General features: G+C 34.9%; 1 protein-coding gene across 3 annotated transcripts in view; it reads left to right on the top strand.

The window, feature by feature from the left end:
* The window catches only part of SCAF11 (SR-related CTD associated factor 11), a 49,646-nt gene that overhangs the window by 12,930 nt on the left and 15,799 nt on the right, over positions 1–20,917 (top strand). For all 3 annotated transcript variants that reach the window (XM_088165575.1, XM_014871120.2, XM_088165574.1), the window contains exons 2-9: positions 3,545–3,620; positions 4,378–4,532; positions 13,243–13,320; positions 15,028–15,125; positions 16,135–16,202; positions 16,826–16,881; positions 19,230–19,336; positions 20,270–20,359. In XM_088165575.1, the coding sequence (XP_088021701.1) occupies positions 3,560–3,620; positions 4,378–4,532; positions 13,243–13,320; positions 15,028–15,125; positions 16,135–16,202; positions 16,826–16,881; positions 19,230–19,336; positions 20,270–20,359 (713 nt within the window). In that variant the 5' untranslated portion in view covers positions 3,545–3,559. The remainder of the gene's footprint in view (positions 1–3,544; positions 3,621–4,377; positions 4,533–13,242; positions 13,321–15,027; positions 15,126–16,134; positions 16,203–16,825; positions 16,882–19,229; positions 19,337–20,269; positions 20,360–20,917) is intronic.

The raw sequence follows: 20,917 nt of genomic DNA, 5'->3' as shown, positions 1-20,917 counted from the left end.
TCTTGGACATAATTTTGCACTTTCTCACTGGAGACCTTGTTGCATGTGTCCTTGATTTCCTTCCCCCTTTCCAACTGAACTGGGGTACTTCTGTGTAGATGGGTCTCTAGCTGTTACTGTGTTGGAGGAAGAGTGTATTTAGTTGTTGCATTTTATTTACAGGGTATAAAGAATGCTTGTAAAGACTTTGTCTTGTAGTTAAGCAAAAAGGAGGCATGTGCTAATTTCATGTGTCACTTATAACTAGGCTTCTGTGATTTTTAAAATCCAGTGCTTTTTCTATGTCTATTTAAGATTTTAATAGAATGGATTCATTAAGAAATTAAGAGGCATGACTTTGAACAAAGTCTTTTCTTTCCACCTGCACAATGGATTAGTGTTGAAATACATCTGTATTTTTAGGTTGTGAGTTGTATGAAGTAGTTTGTGTGAGTCACACTTGTACTTTTGTGATATAAGAAATAGTTTAATGTGTGCATGGCACTTAGTGTCCTTTATGGAGTTAAATTCTTCATGAAGCTGTGTTCCTCAGATGGACAGTGACAAATCCTTTATCACAATCTACAGTCAACTTTCTTGAAGTACTTCTGTTGGCAGATGCATCCCATGAAAACAAGAACAGGAATTTCATTTCCTTGGAAAAATAGCCTGGAAACTTAAACATTTAAAATGACAAAAAATGTATTTATTTTAAGAGAACAGGGAAATGCCATAGTGAAGAGTACCATCTTTGCTATAATGCTATGCATTTAGGCATTCTTAGGAAGGATTATATAGAGTTTGGAGACAGGTTGAGGTTTTTTTTTTTTCTTGTCAGCATAAACATAGTATGGTGCTTGTTGCTGTCTTGTTACATTTTGGGAAAAATAAGTATTCTGTTTTCTATGCTGTCTGCTTTTTCTAAACCACCAGGTTCTCTCTTCCTAAATCTGCTTTTAATCTTATAAATTTAGTAACAGGCTGGTGTTAACTCTTCTACTATTCTAATGCCTATGATGCCCCTTTTAAAGTACTGGAGAAAACAGTATTTTCAAAGTTAAATTGTTAAATGGTGTGTAGATTTTGATGATATCTTTTACTTTATAAAAATTTCAGTATGCAAAAATGCAAAGTCAAACTGATGAAGTTGTGCTGTGCAAAGTGATCTATGAAATGTCTTAGCAGCACTCAGTATCTGTTTAAATAATAGGCTTATGAGAAGAATGGGTTAACACCGCATGTTGCTGCATGTCATAGATTTGCTGATATTCTGTCAAAATTTTAGGACCTCTGTTTTTCTAATTATTGGAAGTGTGCCAGAATTTTTGGGATATCTGTCTAGGAAGAGTACAATGGAGTAAAAGGTTACTTTTTCTGGGGAAAAAAAAGAGCTGTTCTGTTTCTGCAATTTGTTTTAGTGAATTCAAGACCTCCATTATAATAAGTGTGAACTCAAAAGCTACTCCTTAATTTGGTATCTAGGTTGTGTCTATTTTAATAATTTTCTGTGGATGTATGCAGAGTGCAAAATTGTTGATCTTGTCTTGAAACTGACTCAGCTATGAGGTGTCCTGGGACTTCTAGGGTTGAAGGATGTTTGAGTACAGCTTGTGGAATTTTCTGCTTCTGAAAAGCATTGCTGAGGTTTTAAGATGTAGAGCAGAAGGGATGTTCCTATGTTTTATGTATAAAAGCATCTGTACCACACACTACTGCATGATTTACACTTTCTGGGGCCAAAGCCACTTGTACAAATCAGAGTGAAAGTAAAAGACCACTATTTCCTAAATTCAAATGTGGTTTTGGTGGTCTTACCTGTCCTAATTTTGTGCATATTTTGCTTGTTGAAGACATTACATTTTAAAGGAGCAGCTTGACTTGGGTTGGGTTTCCTTTTGCTTAGCTTGCAAAAGGTGGACGTCTGGACAGTGGTTGTTCTGCCAACAGAACTTGCCTGTAGCTTACAGCATTGGATGCAACACGGTCAGTGCTGATCTAGTACTGGCGACCAGCCTACAGTTGATGGCATATATTAATGATACCTTTTGAAATAATTTTAGATATAAAAATGTGATAGCAGTGTAGGGGGAAATCCCTTAAAGCTAGGCTTTTCTTTCCTTGTCCCTTCACTTTGCCCTACCTCATTTGAATTGATTCCCATGTTCCCTTTGGGGAATCAAAAAGTAGTTTCTAATAGGAATGTTGAAGCCATTTTGAATTTTAATTGCAGGTTTCTAATTAGTTTTACAGTTTTGACCATTTCTTCAGCAAGCTGTGTTTTGAGACTCGCAGATCTGAGTCCAGATTTCTTGGATTGCCTAAGGAAATGAGACGTATATGTGATGGGAATGTGCAGCAGAGTTGCTTTTCTTAGTATAAAAGAATGATCATTAAAACACTTCCTGCTGCCAAGATCAAGCAATAAAGACTTGATCAGAAGAAAAATTTGGGGAAGCAAATTCTGTGTCTCCTTCTTCTGGAGGTCTTGGTGGTAAAAGGAAAGTATTGTAGTTTCTGAGTGAAATAGGAGGAAGTTTAGTTGAGGAGTGCGATTGTGGCAGTTTCAGCTCTGTCCTGCTGCTTTGTCTAGCAAAGGTGTCAAAGTGTGAGAGTAAACCTTGATTTGCTTCAGGTTTGAACGCATAAGTAGCAGATCTTGGTAATCTCTGATTTCTTCGATGTTTTCTGAAGTTTTAGTTTGTCCTTTTAAATAGTAATGATTTTTAAAGCTTCATATAGTTTTGAAGAAGCCTATTGTTCCCTCTGGGTCAGAGCTTTAGGTGTATACACTATCTCTGCTGTAACTACAGAAGTTTGAAATGCAGGAGATTAAGTCCTTGGTGTAGATACTCTTTTTCGAGTGTGTTTCATTTTGCATGTATGAAAAGTAAGCTTCCAAAGCAGATATACTTGCTATTTCTTATGCAGGGTCAGATTCTTTCAACCTCTGTGATGTGGATCACTGGGATGTACTTTTTTTGTGCTATGTCCTTCACAGAGCAGCTAAAAAGTGCATCCCCATTCAGAATACTCCACTGCACCTGTGTTTGTGACTGGTATCTTGTTTGATACAAATTCCTCTACATGTTTTACTGAGTGCAAATAGTTTGAATGATTTCCTTCTTGCTTTTATTGTACAAATATAAGCTGCTTTCATTTTTCTCACTTGCCGCTACTATGGTGACTCTAGGTTTGTAAAGCAACCAACTCTTCTGATGCTTGAGTTTTTAGTTTGTTGCTTCAACTATTTGCATGGGGCAGTTTGCAGGTGTTACTGCAGTGTTGCATGGGTGTGGTTTCCATGGAAACTTAGCAATATGTTTAATTTTTTAAAAATAAAAGCACCAGTGGTAATCTTAAAACACTGCAAAAACTGCATCTGTTGAGCAAAAGCAAATTTTGAAGTTGGAAACATCAGTTGCTAGACAGCAATAATGATACTTATAAATTGCAAACATTATAAGTAGTCTCTTCTAATATAATGTATTTCTACCCTACAGTGGAGAATACTCATTAATTTTTTTACTTACAAGTTGCAATCTAAATGAACTTCTGTGTTTTCCAGACTACATTTTGTAAGATGAAGAACAGAAAGCAATGTATTCAAGATACTGAGGATCAGATGCATGAAGGCATGGAAGGTAAAGTTTGTGTGTGTGAAAATATTGAAGCATATTATTCAGGTTTAAGCTGAGAAGGTCTGATTTTTTTCATTTGATCTCTCAATTAGTATGCTGCTTGTTTTTAAAGAAGTTGGATAAATGTAACCACTATCTCATAATATTTGGCTTTAGCCTGTGAGATCCTCAAATAATTTCCTGCCTCTTCTCTTGTTATTACTTGTTAACTTCTAGTAGCAAAACAAAAATGTTGATAGCAATTGCTATTCAGAGAATATTATTAATTCAAAGTAAAATTCCTTGAAGAGTTCATACATTTTTGTATTCCAAAAACACTTTCTAACTCTAATAAACTTGGGAGCACTTTTTGTTTAATGTACATGGTTAGATGAATATTTGAAGATATTCAGATTAAGATAATTCTAAGACTGAAAAACTACAGGTAGACCATGTCTATATAAGATAATATAGAATTTTCTGGTGTAATTTGTGTCATGGAGAGAGTGCAGACACACAAGGAGAAAGAACTTAGGGGAATTAAGTGTAAATTACTACATAACCAATAGGAAACACTGTGATGCCTGCTTTACTAATATATCCCCGTAATCAACTTTTCTTTGTTTTAATGGCAAAGACCAGTACAATAGTCTATGAAATAAACTGCTTAGCTTTTTTTTTTTTTACCTGAAACACAATTGTCTGTAGTTACAAGCAAGTTCTAGAAGGACTTTGTTTCAAAACTGTCGAAACTTCTAAGTGTCAGTGTTAATAATACCAGGTGAAGAAAATGAGGAAAGCTGTTCCTGTTCTACTTTACTGTATGATGGCAACACGTGCCCCATCTGTCTGAACTGCCTTCTAGAACAAGAGATTGGGTTTCCTGAGAACTGCAGTCATACCTTCTGCATGACTTGTATTCTTAAATGGGCTGAGGTAAGACTGAACACCAAGGTGTGTTTTTACTTTCAGTGAAATCTATTGCATCTAATACCTACAGTCGTTTTTTTAAAGAAAGTTACGGATTTTGGCTTTGCATTTGAACACACATAAGTGTTCAATGACCAATTTGTAAATAGATATTGGAAAACTTTTGTCTTAATGTGATAAAGTATTTTGTGTTTTCTTTCAGTAGACACTCTAGTAACTTAATGGTTGCTAGAGATTAGGGATAAGTAAACAGATGATGTTGGCTGTTTGGAAGATCAGACAGTATTATGTACATGCTATAATATTGCGTTGTTATTAGCTTAGTCTTACTTTGTGATAACCCTTAGGCTGTTTGTCATAGTGTCAACTCAGGGCTGGGACCAATATGTATTCATGTTGGTCTACAAAATGAGTGATTCAACCTTAGTTTTCTGACTGAAAAGAGAATTCGGCTAAAAGCTTTACTCCTGTTCTGAAAAAAACTTCATTTTAATGATGGCCGTTATTTTTCTATGTCAATAACTTTGTAGAAAGTTCTAGAACCTTAAAGAAAAATGACTTGTTGAATGAATCCTTGATGATCTTGTTGTCTTTAATCCCTTTTCCCTCACCTCTGTCATGCAATCGTTGCATTCAGTCTGGTATCCTTACCTTTCCTGTAACTTTTTCAATTATCAGTATAAAACACCAAGTTAATATTGCTTTGTACTGGGATGAGTAGGGATTGCTGCCTTTTGCCCTGCTTCTGTGGACTTGAATTAGTTTGTTACTTTAGTGAGACCACTGTTTGATTTCTTTGCAGTATCATTATTTTGAAGTAAGTGGTGATTTTGGTTGCAGTATTCCCTTTAGAAGGTTGGTATCACTTGTCTCTATGGATATATGCAATATGGTTATTCTTGCTAGATTTTCCGTTTTGCGTTCAATTCATTGGAGCAATTTTATTTGTAAGGGAAGAAGAAATTCTCACCTGCAATTTTATCCTGAGTGACTTAGCTGGTTGCTATAATGACAACTGAAGAGCATTAAACAGTGACATGCACAGGGAAGCAGTGCAGTATAGGCTTGCTGCTGGGTTCGAGCTCATTGACATTGTCTAACAGATGCTTTTAAGCCCAATGAGGAAGAAAGATTTTCTTATTCTAAAGGGGCAGATGAATGATATTTTTCTTGTCACGTCAATTTTATTTTTCTGGTCTGAAGTGCTATTCAAATAGAATAGAGTATTCCTTTAACTTCTCTTAGGAGTTGACAGGTGAAGTAGATGTGATGCCATAAAAAAGATGTGGGGGTGTTTCTAAAGCTACATAAGACTACTACTGCTGCTTTTCATTAGCGACATCAGATAAGTAAAACCAGACAGGCTTCCTTTTCTGAGGTTGCTTGACAGCCAGGCCTGTTGAGTTCATGGAACTCTACTGCCTAATCCAGTAGTTTTAATTAAAAGTAAAGTGACAAAAGAAGTGTTGAAAACTGAGTGGCAGTTCAGAGGCTTCAGCTGTGAGAAGCAAATGAGGTTCTATAGATTTGAATGATAAAAAAAATATTACAAGCATGTCACCATTTAAAACTTGCTGATGCTGTGTGCTTTTTGCCTGTTACTAATATTTAGTAACTGAATGTGTTCTTTTTTGAGAAGTGTTGCATGAGGGTTAGCTTTTTCTAGCTCTTGGTTGATCATAACCATAATTTAAATCATTCTGAGTAATGAAGATGTAAAACAGATAAAAAAATTTCCTGCTGTTTAAAAAATACACTCTCTGATTCTGGGTAAAGATTAAGTATTTTTTTGGAGTATAAACAAATTGCTTTTAGAAGTTACATATTCTTCTCTAAGTGCTGGAGAAAAACAAAATTGAGAATAAAATTATTGAATGAAATATTTTAAAAACCCTAATATTCACATTATTTGACATATTCTTTTGTGTATCTTCAGTTGTGCGCCATACACTTCGATGCTTTGCCAGCAGTCTGTGTTCAAGTTGAATATTCCTTTTATTTTTCTGAATTGCATCTGGACTTCAAAATATAACAGGAGAAACTACTTCTTTAAACAGTTGTTTTCAAATTGTACATAATCATTGTTCTCCTGAGAGTTTATGGCTTTTGTATATAACTGAGTAGACTGTAATCAAAACCAGGGTAGTTTAGGCAGAAGATGAGAGTTTTACTGTTCTGCTCCCTCTTCAATCTACAGGATGTTTTCAACATTGCAACTGCAGTCAGGTGTCCTGTACCAGCAGATCTTCAGTCTGAAAGCAGCAGCCATAACACTTTGAACATCTTTTTAAGAAGTGAGAGAATATAGATTTTTTAAAAAGCACTTAAAAGCAATAAAAAAGCAATATATATCTATAATCACCTTTATTCCAAAGGCTAAAGAGGGGTAGGAAACTTACCATAGAGCAGGTCTAATACATTAGATCCTGTTGGCTAAATCCGAACATTTAGTTTCAGAATTAAATAACATTACAGTTGAGTCAGTGCTGCGTTTTCTTTCCCTTTGAAGAAAGGTGTCTAATGCCTATAAGAGAAGTGAGGGGTAGACCAAGAATTCCCACAAAGGAGTTAATCTTCAGAGTAACTTTTTAATATATCCCTTGAATTGTTCTGCTCTCTTTGGCTGTGGTAATTGTGGCATTTGAAAACACTGCTATGCACAAACTTCAGTTGCCTGTACTATTAAACTCTTCTATACTATTAGACTGTCAACTTGTGTACCTTTGGCCATGCTAACTAGTGCTCTTCCAGTCACTGCTGGGCAGTACTGGGCTGGCAGACTGCTGGGGGCTGTTTTCAGTAGGCACATGAAATTTAACATAAATGTTTGTCATCCTGTGCCAGCTGTGAACCACTTCTGTAAACCAACATGGTATAATTTACTAATGAAGACTTTCAAGCTTGAGGCTTTGTATTTCAGTGAGTCTGTACTGGAAGCTCATAAAAAATAAAAGGTGCTAAATCAGGAGCTGAGGTTACAGGACACACCCTTCAGTGGGAATGTAGAAGGACAGTGTAAATGAAGGGTTACTTTCAGTATAAAGAACATGCATGTGGTAACATTATTCCGGCCGTATAAAAAAAGGGGGAAGAGTGTAGCCAGCAACAAAAATCCCCTATCTAGAGTCTTTAAATACCATCAGTAATGTTGTGTTACACCAAAGGAAGCAATTACATTAATGTGTTTCTGTCATTGGTAATACTATTAGTATTTTAAAACTAGTTGGCTCAAAACTAATTTTTTAAACTTTTTTTTTCTGATAAACTTGTATTTTGTGTTCTCATTGGTAAGCACATGTTTTCATTTATAGTAATTGGTTCTGAAAGGAATTAAGTGAAACTGATAGGAAGAAAAGTTAACTAGACATCTGTAGCATCCATGCACAAAGTAGTTAACACCACCTCAGCTAAGACAACTGCTTTAGCAGCGGTGGTATCTTGCCTGTAATGGTTAGAGGAAAATCCATGCCTTTGTTTTTCTATTTTATTTAAAGAAAACATTCTTAGAAACAATAAATATTTACTTTACTGTAGGTTTTTTGCCTTCCTTTCTGTTCTTCACAGTGCTAATAAATGTACCACAGATTTCTATCTCTGTTCTTCTATTAATTCTACTTATGAATAGTCATGAGAGAAGAGTGAGGAAAAGATTCAGCGTTTTGTCTGCATTATTGCAATGTTTGTGTAACAGACATTGATTTCAGTGACCCTCACCTACCATGCTTATTTATCTCATGCTCTGTCCTGGTTTCCCTCATTATTTTTTCCCCATCTGGAGAATTTGAAAGTGCAGTATCTACAGTCATAAATTCTCCAAAGCGTTGGGGCATAGTCAGGTAGGCCCTGTACGGGATGTGTGGTTGACTAAATAAAACTAATAAACTGGCACAAAGAGCTGTCTTGCATTATGCTTCTAGTGAATGTTCTTGAATGTTTTATTCATAGATTTTGATGTTCAGTTCTTAGAGTAGTTGTTGTCTTTGTGCTCATACAAGATTTGGATCATTATGTGGAGTATACTACTGCACATGTATATCCTTCTGAGGTTAAGGAGAGTTATTGGATATGATATGATGTATCATATGATAACTGGGATTCTTAATGTGTATTCTTTCTGATTTGGATTCCTTTTTTTCTAAAGTATATAGGAAGGAATCAGCTTATGTGGCAACAATCTCCACAGTGAAATGCAATACAAAGCACTGTGGGCAAGATTAAGATGACACTAATGAACGAAACATAGATTGTGGTCAAAGAAACACAACCTAAAACCCCCAAAAATAACCGTGGAATAAATCTTATTGTTCAAGTATACCCAAAGTGATCTATACAGGCAGTTTGTCTGACAGCTGATGTTCAGAAAAACGGTATTAATAAAATTATTCCAGAAAGTGTAGATTTTTAGATACCTTCTTGTAAGTTACGTATTTGCTTTGTAGTATAAATTGTTCTTGGCTATTTCCTTGCTTAAGCAGCGGGGTTGGGCAAGATGACTTCCAGATATCTCTTCCAACATCAACCACTTTGTGATTTTGCAAGAAGTAGCAACTTATGAATGTTAATGCTGTTGAAGTGCAATGCAAAAGTCTGAGTAGTTTTTGTTTTACTCTAGTCTTCCAATAGTGTCAATACAATTAAACTTAATTTGTCAACACTTTATGGCAGTTTTGAATTGGAACTTAAGAACTAGTTAGCTGTGTCATGTAGGTAGAGAGAAGAGAGCTGTTGAGATTTGTAAATTAGTCTGCTGATTAGGTGTTAAAACTGTAACCTGTTCTTTTTCACTCCGTATAGTTACTATCAGTGATTTTTCCCTCCAAAAAAAGACTCTAGTCAGAAATAGTGCTTTCTTAAAGTATAACTATAAAACCTTTAAATGTAATTGCTTTTTAAAAGTAGACTGGAAAAAAAACTAATTATAAATTTTTACATGCTTCTAGAAAACAGTGCGTTTTCTGATGTCTTCCTATTTTCATTAAAATCTGGAGAGGGTGTTTCTCACTACACGTGGAGGAATGGTCTCTGTTCACTGAAGCTGGAGGTGGAATTGTGGGCTTTTTACTGTACTGTTATTACAAGGTGAAGTGAAATATACAGACATTGCTTTTAACAGTCTAAATCTCACCTTAAGCCTGAATTTTGTTAGGAGAATCTGGTATCATTTGTGTTCAACAAATTATCTAAGAGTGCAGGATCATGTTTCTTTTTGTATCAGCTTTTCAATACAAAATTTGGAGACTTTATTATGAGCCACTTGAAAAAAAAAATTGAGGGAGGGATTTACTGCAGCTACTTGAATTCTGTACTTGCATCTTGTTACTACTTGAAACCTCATAACATGGAACTTGATGACATGGGGATATCTGTCAAAGTTATTTTATCAGCCAAATACATTTTGGGATTAGCTTCTGAAAATTCCAAGCTGGATTGTAGTAACTTCTTCAGCCTTTTGCCTACCTAACTTTGTTGAAATGCTGTTTGAAGTGAGGCAGTTAACATAGAGGACAATTTCTCCTTGAGTTTAGAGATCACAGTTCTGTGTTGCTCTAGCAGTTACAGGAATATAAAAATTAAGTTATGCCCATTGAGCCAAAGTAAGATTTTTCTAGAGGTTACAATAATTTAAAACACTTTTTTTTTAATATGAAAAGCGAACATATTGCTTTATTGCTTGTGGATAACTTCTCAGATCTTTCAGATTTTATGAAGTTAATTCTTCAGCTATCACAGGATGAGTGAAAGAATGAATCACTGTGGAGTTACCAGGTTTAACTGGAAAATTCTCAATACTTTCCTGTGCAGAATAAAACAAAGACATTTTGAAACGTGCTGAGCTACTAGTGTGTGCTTTTCTAAGGAAAGAACTGTTGGGAAGCAAAGCAGGTCACTAATACAGCGCTGAGGTTCTAATGATATTGATGATTACATTAAATAGTTCATGTTCTGATTTTTAAAGTTATGGTAAAGAAAGGTACTGTAAAAATCTATGTTTCTTCTCAGGTTATAATACATTTCACATACCTTCTCCCTTGTGCACAATAAAAGTGGTAGCTGTTACTCGGACTTGTTCCATCTCAGCATCTTCTTTCTTGTTTTAAATGTTCTTCATCAAAAAGTATAGTGTACATTCACGATTAGTTACAACGCTCCCTGAACAGAAACCTCAGAAGAGTGGAATTGTTAACCTGCCTTTGATGAAACAAGACTCAATAGCTTTGTTTCCTGAACCATGTTCTCAAAAAACATGAGAGATGAGTTAAAGGCCATCACTCTTCATAATTGCTTCTTGTAATGACTGTTGGCATTTTTTACCTTTTTTCCTTTCTGTAGCAGCATACATCCTGTCTTGCTGTTGGGAAAAGGGGCAAGGGAAGAACTTTAGGTTTTTTCTTCCATTTTTTCCAACATTTTAAAGATTTGCTTTTATTTGTTAGCAGACAGTTGAGAGCTGACGCATGTTTAGACAGAAGTAACCTCTAGTTTCCCTTGAGGTATCCAACAACTGTACTCCACCTGGGACTGAGGGTGTACAACCAAATGTCCTGAGTTTTCTAGAATTTCTCTTGCCATAGTGTTGTCAGCTTATAGAAAATGCTAAGGCTACAAAAAGCAACTGAGTAGAAGTGGAAAGAACATCTGCTGTTTCTGAAGATATCTGAACCTAATGGTAGTTTTTGATTCTTCCAGAATGTTTTGCTCCCTTTCTACTACTGTGTAAAACTGTATTAAGTTGTTGAACATTTGTCCAGAAGAGCTGAACATAGAACATCTTTCTCGTGGAGCAACAACAGTTGTTATTTGGGTTGCTGCTAGTAACGCTTAGTATTCTATGATACTTTATTGCAATAAATAAAGGTAATTTACAGTGACTTAAACTTGAGAAGATAACTTGACATTCACATGTAAATTTAATGCAGGAAGATATTGTATTGGATAAACATTTCAGCTAAGGTAGATCCTGAAATAAGAATAAAAATGGCTAAGAAAAATAACTTCCTCCTACCTATCTTTTACAATCTGGTATATCTAAGAATGAAAGTATGTACCTTGATGTTTGCAGTGGATTGAGAAGCTACATTGCGTGCTATCAAACGTCCCGATGGAACATTGCACTACTATGTTCCTGTGGGTTAGCTGTGCCTTGACTATAGGACAAAATCTGTTTTCATGATCTGAGTCCTTAGGGAGCTGGCTTCATTCTGGGGCCATCACACTGCAGGGAACAATGGTATCCCCCAAAAGACAAAGTTTCTAGTTAGGATAAAATACCAGAGCATTAAAGAGTAGGTAATGGCTTTAACTTACATTCTTGTTCAACAGCTTGTTCCTGAAACTACCCCTGGGGGATTTTTTTTGTTTGTTTGGTGGGTTTTGGTATTTTTAAAGTCAGTCTATTTTGGTTCTATCTGCTTCAATTGGAATCTTTGAAACTGAGAAAAGAATAGTTAACTGGAAAATTGGAAGCCCCTACGAAGTGACAGTTCATCACTGAGTTTTGGGGCAGAGTTCACATGCAGGTTTTTCATAGCTGCTGATGCAATTCTAGTACTGTATCTTGCTTGCATATATACCCTGTAGCTCTCTAAATTGCAGAAGTTATGTGTCTCTTTAGGGCACGCAGTTCGTATACTGTGTCTTGTTCAGTGAATGAATTAGGGCTGGAGACTGGGTGTGTTTTGGTTTTTTATTTTGTTTTACAAGTGTTGAACTGAGCCTCTGAAGGCCAGTAGGATTAAGGTGGGTGTGGAGGGTATATTGATGACAAAACCCCCAAACCAAACAAAGAACTGTGCCCCCACAGCAAACACGTCTATAATTAAAAGAAATAAAGGATTCTCTCACAGCAAAATTTAATATCCAATGTTGATTTTTCTTAAAGCTGATTCACTACATGATCTGCTTGGGTGGAGCTTCAGTTGAAATTTCCCAATTCCATGGCTAACAATTTGTTCTCTGTGTGTGTGTTTTATCTGATATAGTGCAGCCTCAATAAGAGAGCATCTAGGTGATGAGGGAAAAACAGTAAATCACTATTTCCATCAAACAGTAGGGTAAAATATCCTTCAGTTCCCTTTTCATGAAAATTGATTTGTACAACTTTTAGATGTGTTACATGTGGGAATCTGTTGTCTGCTGATTGCAACAAGAGATGTGTTATAAGCACTGTTTGCTTTTGGCCTTATCAGTTTTATGTTTTGGGGGATACACAATGCAACACACTTCCTGTTGAAAATAAAATTAAGAAATAAAATGTTAGAAAAATATGAAACATAGAGGACGTTTGCATATTGTTATGCTTTTCAGTGTGTTATCAACATTAATCTTACATAGAATCCAAAGCAGTGTACCAGCAACTAAGCAAAATTAGCTTTATCCCAGCCAAAGTCTGGACACATTGGTATATAATCAGTTACCTAAAAGGAATTTTAAAAACAGAAAATGAAGGTAACCTGATGGGAAATACATTAAATACTTTTCCTTTTTAAAACACAACTTCTGTGTTCCATTCTTGTTTCCTTTAGATTTTTCCTGAAAGAGCAATCTGCTTATATGAAACAAAATACTGAGTGTATGGATTGTGTCCAAATGCATCCTTACTGTGAACAAGTTGGGATTTTGTGTGCTTCTGTAAGCTACTATAATAGCAAATAAAAATGTGGACAATTAAGGCTTCTCTTAGCTCATGACCAAGTTTGTAATAAAAATAATTTTTCAGACAGAGGCTTCATGTCCTATTGATCGCAGACCATTTCAAGCAGTATGCAGGCTGGATGCATTGGATAAGCAGATAAAGGTATGTTCCAGACTTATTTTCTCAAATAACTTCTATTGTAGCAAAGTCCAAGTTATGCTGCAGCCTTTTATTCATATAAAATGAAATTTATTATGTTAAATAAGCTTTCCTAACGAAGTAATTACTGGTTCAGTGTTTCTATTATATTTGAAGCTAGGAATTATTCTTAATTATTTTTTCAGAGCAAATATTTACCATAGTAATAATAATAATCATAAAGCTGCCATTGCTGCTTTCTAGTGTCTTTGAGCATTCATGATATATCCAAGAATAGAAGTATAATAATTGGTCTAAAGTATTTTTTAAACTAGGTTTTGTAAACAACTGTACCAATTATCATGCAATATTGCCTTTTTTTTTTTAGCTGAGGTGAATCTTCTGTGTTTACAATTCCCAGACAAAAACACATGAAGGCAAGAGGAATCAATTAATGCTAAATGTTGCTCTACCCAAATCTGATTTTCTTTTAAGCTCTGAATTCTTAAAAATACTGATAAAGAGAGTAGCTTATCAATTTGGAAAAAACCTCTTCTGATAGTTGATCTTAAAAATGCATATAGAAATATGCTGATAATTCCGTGTACAATTTGGAAATTTTGTGATGAAATTATACTTCTAAGTAGTTCATAAGCTGCTGGTCTTGCACTTGTGACATTTAGTAAACAGGTGTCCACTACGCATTTTTTTTGTACTTCTTGAGGCCCAGGCAGTCACCTGTAAAGGAGCCATGTTGACAATTAGAGATGCTTCCTTCTCGTAGGAAACCGTTCTTGTATATTTTGTCTTCTTTATTTCTGAAGAATCAAGGTAGCAGTTGAAATAGGATAAACTGAAGTTTACATTTAGAAAAGCTTAAAGGCTGTATCAAAATAGAGTTTGAAAGACTGTCTGTACACAGAACTGCAGTGAAAATAGGTGAGCAGAGAACAATGGCCTTCTCTGAAAAAGAGCCACCGGAGCTATAGGAATAGATGGAATGTGTACCAAGATATACAGACACAGTGGTCAGCATCATCAGTGGTGCTATCAGGAGACTGGCAGCTTTCTGTTTTTGATATTCAGAATTAGAATGCTAATACGTTAAGGGGTTGGATTAAAAAGTCAGATTTTGGGAATGAGAAAATAAAAAGTTTCTAATGCAAACAATTGCAATGTAGCCATTGAAGCAACTTCACAGTGTGAAATATGTTATATTGCTCTCAGTGTTTTTGAGATGTGGAAAAACTCAGTGTTGTATAAAATATGTAAGTTATTTTACTTTTGAAGAAAATTGGGTGTGTTTTAATTATGAGGAAGCATATTAAGTTGAGTGGTAGTTCAGCATTTTCCCAAGGTGAACCTTATGTATTCTGAAAAAGCAACTTAATTTTAAAAAGCTTAGCTTATTGATTCTTAATGGAAACTAGTGCATAACTCTGAGACACTTGCCATGACAGTCTGGGCTCAGGGCTTTTTTGGTCCTGTGTACTTCGTATGAATCTCAGGCATTGTCAATAACATTTCAAGGTGTAGGTTTTTTCCTATTTTATGAAAAACAAATAGAAAAAAAAGTCTCTGAACTGTGAAGTCAGAGAAGTAAGATTTGAAATGTTTTCTAGTCCTTCTGTTTGAGCTTAATTTCTGAATAGAACTGAAGAGACTTCATATGAATTTAAGGCCCAAGTGTCATGACATTCTAGATTGGATTGACTCTATTTTACAACACAGGTTCAGGTTACAAAACAGCTAAAGAGGAAGGAGGAAGAGGAAAACTGTGCCTGCAATAAGAAAACGTACAGCCATGTGAAGATGAGAAGTTTTGTGAGGTTGGTAGTCCATGTAATTTCAAGCATTTGAATTGGAATATTCGAAATGTATAAAATCAACTGTACAGCCTGAAAATTTTGTAAAATTATTTTTATTTTAAAATAACTAGTTTTCATAAGTAGTAGTTTAATTTTACTTTTATCATTGCTGTAATTCCCACTTGAATAGTTAAGATAGCAAGGAAGAAGTAAATGGCAATGTATTTCTTGCATTGAGCTCTGTGAAAGTTGCATTTTTCAAGCAATTCTGACAAATTTGACATTAATTTGAAGTATAGCTACATCAAATTTTAACAATTATAAATATTTTTCTTTGTTTATCTAAACAAACATCCACTTTTCTTGCATGTTATAAGCACTGGTGATATTCCTCTTCTATAAAGCATAGTTGTAGTCAAGAACTGATTTTATTCTAGTAAGCTTGAGGAAACTTTTCGGTTGTTATATGGAAATAACATTTCTGTTTTGGTAAACTTTATCTTGTAACTTCATTGTATAAGGAGAAGTTCAGGATTACACAAATGAATTTTGCTAAATAGCGATTATCTAAAGTCAGTGTTTAATGGAATGTATGAAAAATACAGAGTTCTTGATTTTTAATGTGAAGCAGACTTCACTACAGCAAAGATAACTGAAGGTAAATTACCTTTTTTAACTCATAAGAAAATAAGATACACCATTCTGAATCAAAACTGACTAATATCTTAAAAGGAAGCAGGTTATAACATTTTTCGCATGTTGCCATGAAATCAAACAAAACTGAGCATTCTGATTTAATACAGAATATTAACTTTTGTGTAAATTGGTTTTCTTATTTTTTCTATCTAAGCTGTTTGAGGCATTGTGGCTTTTAATGTGTGGAAGACGATATTCATGTTGCAAGTTCAGGTTTTAATAGCTGTTAGAACTTGGTTTATGTGCACAAAATAAAAATACCTTCAAAAAGGAGAGGATTTTGTTTGTATGTGCCTAGAAACTGCTTTTTAAATGTCTTTTTTTGATCTTGCAGAAGAGCTGTATTTCCAGACAGAGGGCCAGTAACAGTAAAATTAAGCAGAGTTGTGAAGAAAAAATACAGTAAGTTGGTATTTGTCAGAATTGCTGTATTTTATTAAGGAACTCTGGAATATCTTTTCTTGATGAGCCAGTTTAATTTTTTAAAATTGCTTACATTTGTAAATAAAACCCAAATTCCAAGTAGTAGAAGTGTGGAATTTCTAGAATAGAATTGCAGTATGTGAATCTCCTTTTTTTATATAACTGGAAAACTGCCTCTTCAGTTTCAGTCACAAGTCAAATGGATGTGGTTTCAGCCTCAAGTAATTCTCTGCATCAGGCAGCTGGGGAACAGCTAATGACTAGCTTTTATTCACAGAAGTTTTTTTGGTGAAAGTTCAAACACAAGCAGCACTTAGCTGTGTTTTGGGGTTGCTGTTCTGAGGGGCTTATTCAAGAGTTGTTTGATAAGTATTCATAACTTAGAAAATGAAGCAAATATCTGAAGAGGTAAAAACTGCTTGGTATCTAAAAAGCTATTGTGAAGATGCTTGCGTTTTCATTTTACTCAGTTTGTATGTAAACATTATAAATGCACTCAAGATACACATTTTTTTAACCTCCCATTGCATTCATGATTTTGATGAGCAATCAGGAGCTAATATGCTAAAGTTAAGATCAAAGTTTTGTTCCTTGTTCCACAGGTAATATTTTGTATGACAAACAAAACAAGAAAGCTTTCTCTGTGAAGATAAATAAGGTTGGTTTTGATAATGAAACATTTGTAAATGTTTTCTTTCATTAGAGTATTTTTAAGACTACCTTCCTCCTTATTTTTAAGGTTAACTTCTATTTGTTGATTTTGGTATGATTCAAACTTTTTTGTCTCTTTTTGTCTTGAAATAATTGGAGTATAGTGCTAGGTTATATGAGCTTCTTTTTCAGATTAAACTTAGTTTTGTGGTGGTAAATATTTTCATTTAAATTAGGATGTTGCATTATAAGATCCTGAAACCTGTTTTCATCCATCTTCACCAATGGAAGATGGTTTCATGTACAAGCTGTCAGCCAAGCAGCATTATATGAAGGTTTTAATTATTTTCAATAGAATATATAGACATAATCAAACAAGTAACTTACGTGAATCTGCCATAGACATTATGGTTTGCATCAAGTTGGGGCTTTTTTAAATGTGAGATTTCTGTCAAGAAGTTTTCCAGGTTTCTTTTTCATAAGTCTTAGCCTATAAAACACAGGATCAGCAGGTGCCAGATTTATAAGGAGCTGTAATGGCTCTCTTGTTTGATTTCTATCATTCCTCCTTTCAAAGATGCTTTGTGTCTCTGAGATACAAGTTTCTGACCAGTGCTTTCGTACTCACAGTTGTACCTGTAAATGAATGCGTGTGAAATAGTTTTAGGCCATAAATTTAATTCTGAAGTGCAAATGCCATCGTTTGCCATCATTCCGTCCTACCTGAAGTTTGAATGTTTGAAGGATAAGCGATATTCAAGTCCTTGTTTTGGCTTTTGCTTTGTTTCATGTAGTATGGGGCACATCCTGTGTGTTTTCAGCAGCTGATGGCCTGAGTCACAACTTCTGTTTGGTGCTCATTACACCACAGTTGTCAGGGATAATGTTAGCTCCAGTTTGCCCCTTCTAAATCAGGTATTTGGAAATTTGGAGTCTGTTGCCCTGTAAACGTTAAGTACCTTTCACTTCATTGAAGGGGTTTTGAACTGAAAAGATAGGGCTTAATGGTATATCTGCCACGAATGTGACTTCATGACTGGGGAATGCTTTCATTTTTAGTTTCACTGATTTATGGTGAAGTGTTTAATAGCACTAATGTCTCAAATAGTACCTGTAGAAAAAAAAAGTGCATTGGCAAAAGTAGAACCATTAAGAACCTTCATGGGAGAGGCATGGGACTTCATTGTCCAAGAAATGCTCAAAATTTAAAAGAGCCATGATGTACTAGCAACTACTTCATAAGGACATTTGTGGAACATCTGGATAGCTTTTTTAATTGGAGAGAGAAAGATTAATTTTCAAAATTTATAGTATTCTTAAAACTTATTCACAACAGTTTTTTAGGTAAAACTTAAAATTTGTATGCTGATAAAATAGGGCATGTTCCCAGCATAAACAGCTCTCTGTGCCAAGGTTTGATGGAGCATATGCATAATGACTGCATATTGAGACATGTATTCTTATACATCCCACTACAAAGTCTATTTTTCATTTTTCTGAATTAAAATTATGGGAGTATTCTAAAACCCGTTTTAAAATACCAATCACAGCAATGAACAGTAAAGTTTTAGTCAGATTTGTGGTGGTATGAGCCCTTTAGGTGTTGCGACAAAAATGGATCAATGTAGGTATATGTTAGTGTGGGAAGAGTATCTGGAGGACTGTTGATGGTTTGTTGTTGGGGTTTGTTTTTTGGTTTTTCCCCTGCAGCCAGTGCCGTACCCAGCAGCAGAGCTCCCTGCACACCTGCAAACGGCAACAGGCCAGCACACAGTGCATGGCTGGGCCTAGTTAGCAACAGGAATTGGTGCTGCTGCTGGTGGTATCTTTTGAAATACAAAGTAGGTTCTGAGCCTTGTACCTCTGTATGAGGGCCCAGTAACTAGACACACCAGACAATCTTCAATTCTGTAATCCCACCTGAAGGCAAAGGAGAATCCTGGCTGCCCTCATTACATTTTCTTGTTACTTAAAAACAAAACACTTGGTAAACTGCTGTGCAGGGTTGTGAAGGTGTTCAAGCTGTATCCACTGTGATAGCAGTAGATAGCAGAATTGTGCAATAGTGGAGATCAGGCTTCTTTATTCATAATGTCTGTGTAGAGCATTAAAGATTTTGCTTTATATAAAATATGAAGTTGGTCTGCAAAGAACAGTTGTTGGAAATTTAGAGACTGAATAGAGAAAATTTGCTGTAACTGCAAATCTCTGCATATAACTATGGAGCTATTATGGTATCTGTTTTTTATGAGTTAAAGTCTTTCTGGCCTAATTTAATTTCAGTGCATCTTCATGTATTTAGTGTTAATTATTTTATTTTGGGTGTCTTTAATTCATAATTTATTTTTTGTGTAGCCCAGAAGACAGACCTGCTGGAATGAGTGCATCAGAACTAATTTCTTCAGCGCAGTTCTGGCTGGTGGTAGCAGTGAAGAATCCTTTTTTAGCTGTAGAAATGACTGGTTAGTGTGTACTAGTGCTTCATATAAATTGATGGGTTACTGTATTCTAGATTCTGAAGTTCCTTCTGCTCCTACCTGTATATATACCACTTTGAAATATTTTGAAGATTGCCGGAGTATTTATTCATTGACAAAGAGTGGTTGAAGGATAAGCACAAACATTTTAAAATTAGTATCCTTAAGGGCACTCCCCAATTTCTGTCATGTGTTCAGCATCAGAAGCAGACACTTGAGTATTTTAATCTCATTGATTTAATAAGAGTTTTATTTTTTAGTTAATGTTTAATTCCTTGCAGAATTGAAGCCTTGGATAGGAAAGGCTTAGCCCTGTTACTACAACAGCAGTTATCAAAACAGTTAACAGTAAATATCCTGGTTTGTCTCAGAAACAATCTTCTTTGTTGTTGTTGTTCTTTGATTCCAAGAAGAATACTTTAAACATCAATGAAGCAGTTTTGCATTAAGCAAAATACTTAAGCCTAATACTTAAGAATGGGTGTATAAAAAAATTGTTCATTGAATAGATGGAAGAAAAATAACAATCTAAAAGAATGTTATTTGGATAATACGACCTAATAAAAAAACCCACTATGTCTGTATGTTTTTGATAGTCTGTAAAAGATGAACATTTTGCCATGCATGCAACAGAATTTATTTTATCAAGGATGCAAAGTTTCTCTACCTTTCAACTCCCCAGCAGACACATTTCATCTCTTGTTTTCCATTCGATCTGCTTTATTTATTTAGGACTTCTTTTATGTTTGTTGTGACTGTTTTTCCTCTAAGCAATAACCAATGCATAGTTTTATCATGACTGTTGAAAGTTCTGATACAGTTAAATTAAAGTCATTGATAGGAGCAATTACTGAAAGGCAAAATTGTCGTAGTACAAAGTTACTTTTTATAATTTCTTGTATGAAATTTGTCTTTCAGTACAGAATTCACAGAAGTCGATGCAGGGATCAGGCAGAAGAGACAAGAACTGGAATTGTCCTGTTCATCTGTGATTGCTAGAGTTGAAAGGTCTGTGTTTTGGATTCATAGTGGATCTTCATACTTCAAGTTTGGAGTTTCATTTATTGAAATTGTTTTCTAGATAGAATATAATTTTCATGAAATTAAATAGTGTTTGGATTTAACTTGTTAAATTTTTTGTAGTTGCTGCTTGGTGTTTTTTATGTCAATAGATTCTTTTCTGTATGTGTTAATACTTTTTTTGGTATTCGTGACAACCATAGTAACTCCAGTGATTTGTGCATCTTAATACATCACCTTTTCATGGAAATGTGAGTTTGAATATATTTTCTATTTGGAAGCTAATAGTCAATGTGCTTTTAAAATTATTTCTGTCCCTAGATATCAGACTATGTTTGCTTTAACATCAGTCTGATTCTGATTCCCCACACCACCCTGTACTCAACTTTCATGGGTTGGTTTTATCACTTTTTCTGTAATAATTTATTTTAAAATCCTGTTTGCATCTAAAAACAGCTAACAGGAGTTGTATCAAGTGAAACAGAGAATATAAAATGATTCTATGGTTTTTTTTGTCAGAAAGCAGATACATGTTAAAACATGCCC

The sequence above is a fragment of the Sturnus vulgaris genome, chromosome 5 (assembly GCF_052056855.1).
Source record: "Sturnus vulgaris isolate bStuVul1 chromosome 5, bStuVul1.hap1, whole genome shotgun sequence".
Lineage (NCBI taxonomy): Eukaryota > Metazoa > Chordata > Aves > Passeriformes > Sturnidae > Sturnus > Sturnus vulgaris.
Note: the sequence above shows the minus strand (reverse complement) of the source record. Positions and strands in the feature narration are given on the sequence as shown.